The sequence below is a fragment of the Acipenser ruthenus genome, chromosome 4 (genome assembly GCF_902713425.1).
Source record: "Acipenser ruthenus chromosome 4, fAciRut3.2 maternal haplotype, whole genome shotgun sequence".
Lineage (NCBI taxonomy): Eukaryota > Metazoa > Chordata > Actinopteri > Acipenseriformes > Acipenseridae > Acipenser > Acipenser ruthenus.
The window spans coordinates 65,303,269-65,309,268 of record NC_081192.1 but is presented as its reverse complement, the minus strand read 5'-3'; the positions used below and the strand labels follow the sequence as shown (position 1 = coordinate 65,309,268).

Genomic DNA, 6,000 nt, shown 5'->3' with positions numbered 1-6,000 from the left:
GGGGACACTGCTGCTGTACCCTTGAGCAAGGTACTTTACCTAGATTGCTCCAGTAAAAACCAACTGTATAAATGGGTAATTGTATGTAAAAAAATAAGGTGATATCTTGTAACAATTGTATGTCGCCCTGGATAAGGGCATCAGCTAAGAAATAAATAATAATAAAATAGGTGCTTTTGCAAAATATAACTATAAGTAGGAAATAACTACGTTTCAGACATACTGTAGCAAACACCTCTGCACTATTTATGTTAGCTAATCAGTGCAAGAATCTCACAACTCGTATTACAATCAGAGCTTGTTGAAAACCTCCACTATGATCTACTGTATCACAACATTTACAATATGTGGAATAAATCATTGCAGTTTTGAAAATGTGGCTTTATCTATCTCAACTAATCAGAGACCAGAATGACAGATTATTAAGAGATTTGTAGAATACAAATGTGGACAACTATAAAGACCCTATGTCAAAGCATTTGATCTGCTAATTGAGTTTTAAAGCAATGGGGTAGTGGAATTTTTTACTGGACAACACTGGTAATTGAACTTAAGTAAAAAAAAAAAACAACAACAAACAAATCTACAAATACAGCTGTGTACCTTACATTAAGACACTAACTCAGTGTACTGTCTCTGTGCAGCAGTAATTTAAACCATATTAGGTCACATGTCAATTGCACCTGTGTACCAAGGATGAAGGTAATCTCAAAGCGTTAAGAAGTTATCATCCAGAAACCAAAAAGTCACATGACCCCAATATGGTGGCCGCCTTGGGTCAAAGTTCAAGGTGAAAGGTGCCTTTAGATTTTGGCCACAGTTTTTTTACAGCACTGAAAAATTCAAGTTGCCAGCTTAATGGTTTATGAGTAGGGGTCTACTTAAATTGCGTTAAATTTACATATTTTTCGCGGCTAGGTTATGGAATAAAATTAGGATTTCGCTGACATTTCGCAGACCTGTTTAAACATTAAATAAATTTAAGTAGACAATATTTCAGAGCACTATAAAGCCTAAAAATAGTGGTACTTGTTTCCTTACTAAAACAGAGTGCTGCCATTTGTTAAAGGCAAGCATGCAACATCCCCCAGCTGTTGCTGCTGACATTCTCTTTCTGATGTGGACTTGCCCATACATTGAGACTGCACGTTCTGCATCCACTGAATTGGTTGGAAGTGTAAGGCAAAGCTTTGCCAAGTTATACAGATGTGGAAATCGATTAGAAACAGTCCCAAAACTCGAGTTACCCTCAAGGGCATCTGGCAAACTTAATAAAGGCAATATATGCAGCACGTTCATTATCATGTTATTTGTCCCATCCAATAAAACAAAGAAAATGTGCATATTTGAGTTTAAAATTCTAACTGCGTTTAAAAAGTAAGCAGCAGGTTGTTTGAAGCGAGGTGGCTGTGCTAGATCGTACCTGTAGTACTGATTTTTCTTGGTTACAACCGACAGGAATACTTTTTGTCTGCGCTGACTTTCCAATTTGTTTTCTGAAAGCTGTTTATTTTACGTTCTGTTGAGCAGCCTCTGAAGTAGCCATTCTTAATGTGTGATTCTGAAGATAAATAGCGATTGATTGTATTTTCTTCAAAGACACGTTACAAGATGTGCAAAACAATTACCTCCATCTGCATGTACAGTTTCTTTGGGAAATATCTTGACACGATCATCAGCCGAAATATACTTTGCTTGTTTTGCTTTGTCATCCATTTCTGGTATTTTACCTCCAATGCTGAAAACTAGATTTTAGCAACCTAAATCGAAACAATGCAGCACTGACTTTTTCCCACCTCCTACTGTACAGTACAGGTCACAGAAAAGCCAGTACAGACACACTGATAGGCTGATTAGAACATCGTCGTCATCTGAACAGTAAACAAGAACGTTAACCGCTTTGGAGTATTTTTATGCAATGCACACAGGACAGCGAAGGAATAAAAAAAGCCTATCTACAGAAGGAAGTTTGCGTCACTTGCATTGTGCAGTAGTTTCTCTCCGTACTTGTCCGGTATGCACTGGCCCCTAAAAGAGGTGAATTTTGCGGTGACCCCTCAATTTCCTGATTTCTGTGAAATCGCGATTTAGGTAGACCGCTATTTATGAAATATTAGAAGTAGTTGGTGCAGTGGAAGATGGCTGACAAAATCATACAAGCTAACCTTAAGTAGATAATTAATCAATACTACTACACAGTAATAACCAACACTCTTTATTGTATGTTGAGACAAACAGTCAAATCATTCAAAAACTTAAGTAAGATAATTTGTGATAATTATCTCCCCCCCCCCCAAATGGAAATTGTATGATACCTGTTACTTACTAAATAAGACAAATGCAAAAGCTCTTGAAACCCACATGTCAGTACTTTGAAAGGTTAAAGTTAAATAACTATTGCAGCATTTTGGGAACAAGAGGCTTTATTGGTTTTTGGTTTTAAAAATGATTATACTTTTCAAAAAGTGTGTGCAACATTGCATATATAGTTTTAATCAAATGTTTTCATTAAAAAACCACACATTGTTGGCTTTTTATAAAAATACAATTTGTATTGTAAAATATATATATATATATATATATATATATATATATATATATTACTAGCTGCTGTACCAAGAAAAGTAGCATCAAATTCACTATCTCATAAATATCTAAAAAAAAGAAATATATATATATATATATATATATATATATATATATATATATATATATATACTGTGTATATGTGTATATAATATACTGCAAGTGGTTGTCAGCATTCAAATAGGAAATTACAGGGTATAAATATAAATACAAGTTCAACAGCCTTTTAGTGTTATTAGATTTCTATAAATATAGCAAATACAACAGTTGGTAATTAAAAAAATAAAATAACATATGACACTACATTTGCGGTTAATAATCAGTATGAAGTATGAATAATCTATATAAAACCATTAATAAACCCTGGTGCTAAAAAGTCATTCAATGTATAGACTACCCCACTGCAATTCAACATATCATTGCGGTATGTTATCAACACTGATGTTTGCTACACAAACTTACTCATTATTAGCTTTTACAATTAAATTATGTTAAAGTAGTTTTGAGATTTATATACTTTTTTAAACACAAAATAATTCACACCACATACAGTTTATAGGCATATTCTCATATATATATATATATATATATATATATATATATATATAGTGTGTATGTATACGCATACACACTTCACTTCAGCAGGTACAGGGTCACTAGTGACAATGTAAATAAAATAAGCAGTTCAATTTCTTTTTACCCAGTGGCAGTATATTAGATATTGGTTACGCTGCTAACTGAGCAAAGACACATCATGAAAATAAATACCCTTGTCTATCAATAACATTTTAAAAGTCCTAGTATTTTATAACATAATAATACAAACATTATTTTTCCCTGATACATGCAGGGCTCAGTAGACACTGTAAATAGATTTTGCCCTGTTGTTTTGGGAGCAGCAATCAAAAGCTTTGGGGAAATAATATACGTGTGTAAATGAGTTTTAAATCCCATGATCAATGGTTTATGACCCTTTTGAATCTAGGATCTGGGCAATTCTATACTGTACATTACAAATTAAAAGAGATTATGTCTCTCTACATACTACGGCACAAGTGCTTTTGTTGAGTTTTATTTTGGATTTTTTCTGCTTTGCATTTGAAAATGTTATGTTATGATATGTTATGAGGCTGACATTTACACAAGAAGTTGCACCTGGAAGGTGGTTTTACTGCTCTCCAGGATTATCTCATGCAACCTCAGTACATTTTTTAAAAATCCCCTACTCTAACTGCACATTTCATTTTCACACACACAGTAGTACTTGGCACCCAGAGACTGTGGCATAAGGAGAATGAGGGTGCTTTAAAATCAAAATAAAACAATAAATAAGAAGAATTCCAATATTATGGGTAATCACTTCCATCGTAGATTATGGGTTTCTCAATTGTCAAGTTGTAACGAACTTTCTTTGAGATGAATCTGTAAAATAAAAAAAAAATAAAAAAAAATGTTACAGAAAAAAGTTAAAAAAGTACATTTAATAAAAATCCAAGGTCAATCATAGGTAGGGAGCTAGCGTTCTTGTTTACTATTCAAATGACAAACAGTGCGTCTTTACTGCTTTTATGTGCTCTGTACTGTGCAGTAGGGGGTGGGGCAAAGTCAGTGCTGCATTGTTTTGATTTAGGTTGCTAAAATCTAGTTTTCAGCATTAGACGTAAAATACCAGAAATGGACAACAAAAAACCAAAAGTATATTTCGGCTGATGACCTTTTCAAGCTATTTCCCAAAGAAACTGTACATGCAGACTGAGGTAATTGTTTTGTGTTAATGTGTCTTTGGAGAAAATACGATCGATCGCTATTTAGCTTCAGAATCACACATTAACAAAAGGCTACCACAGAGGCTGCTGAACAGAACGTAAAATAAACAGCTTTCAGAAACCAAACTGGAAAGTCAGCCCAGACAAGAAGTATTCCTGTCTGCAAGTTAAATCAGGACTAAAACGATCCAGCACAGCCACCTCGCTTCAACCTACTGCTTACTTTTTCGCAGTTGGAATTTTAGACCCGACTAGCCACGTTCTCTTTGTTTTGACTCAGTACTAATAAAAAAAATTATTGGATGGGACAATTAATATGACAACGAACGTGCTGCATACATTGCCTATATTAAAGTATGCCAGATGCCCTTGGGTAAACGAGTTTTGGGAGTGTTTCTAATCGATTCATCTGTATAACTTGGCAAAGCTTTGCTTTAACTTCCAACCAATTCAGTGGATGCAGACGTGCAGTCTCAATGTATGGGCAAGTCAACTGCAGGGGGATGCTGCATGCTTGCCTTTAACAAATGCCAGCACTCTGTTTTGTAAGGAAGCAAGTACCACTATTTTTAAGATTTATAGTGTTCTGAAATACTGTCTACTTAGTTTTATTTAATGTTTAAAAAGGTCCGCGAAATGTCCGCAAAATCCTAATTTTATTCCGCAACATACCTGTGAAAAAACTGTAAATTTACCGCGATTTAAGTAGACCCCTATACATAGGTAATGACTGCTGTGGCAGATATTAATACTATTATATACCAAATAAAAATGAAATACAATAGTGTTCAGCTAGTTATTAAACAGATTTTGTTTTTTTTTGTGCTGTTACTTTTTTATACAACTGCTTAAATATGAATTATAAATAAACATAATTTAAAGTAAACACTAATAAACAAAATGATGATGTAACTAGCAGGCATTAATATATACATTGTAAATATTTTTTAAAGGACATACCTGGAAAATGAGTTGTCGAATATGAGCATGTAGGAACCAGGATTCCTGACTTTCAGCTGACCCTGAATGGTTTCCCGGTGGGAATTGCAGCGAGTCAAAGGAATTAAAACCTGTGAATTAATTGGACACAAACACTTTTAATTCCTGTGGTATAAAGGAGTACTTCAGAAGTAGGAGACACCACATCAAGCCCTTGGTCCAGTTATTCCATATATAGAATGCCACATTTCACCTCTGCTGTAACTAGTGCAAACAACACCAAATGTAGAACATGCTACAGTAGTACCTGTTTTTTCTGTGACAATCATATATTACGCGATTGCAATTGCACCCCTTTAAAACAACAAAAACCAATAGAAGGTCAAATAAGTTTCTACATTGGAAGATAATGACAAGCAAATCTCTCATTACGGTTATGAACAACACAGGTGTTAACAGGCCTTGTTTGCCTGATGCCACATGCTTTACCACCTACATGTAAGGTAAGCACTGCAGATGTTCCTGGTTTCAGTACACCTCCTAAATCTCAAATGTACACTAAATCACAGCTACCACACCTGAGCCTTGAGTGGAAAATACTGTGATTTTCATCCTAAGCCAAGCAAACAAAAAAAAAAGTTCCTATTATTCTACATGTTGAGGTTTACACAAAAGGGTATGCCTGACTTACAGTGCAGAACTAATTATG

General features: G+C 34.5%; 1 protein-coding gene across 2 annotated transcripts in view; it reads right to left on the bottom strand.

The window, feature by feature from the left end:
• Positions 1-2,678: 2,678 nt before the first annotated feature.
• LOC117400569 (FYVE and coiled-coil domain-containing protein 1-like) overlaps positions 2,679-6,000 on the bottom strand; it is a 75,868-nt gene continuing 72,546 nt past the window's right edge. For both annotated transcript variants that reach the window (XM_034000716.3, XM_034000715.3), the window contains exons 17-18: positions 5,313-5,422; positions 2,679-4,008 (exon numbers count right to left, since the gene is read on the bottom strand). In XM_034000716.3, coding sequence (XP_033856607.3) covers positions 3,933-4,008; positions 5,313-5,422 — 186 coding nt within the window. In that variant the 3' untranslated portion in view covers positions 2,679-3,932. The remainder of the gene's footprint in view (positions 4,009-5,312; positions 5,423-6,000) is intronic.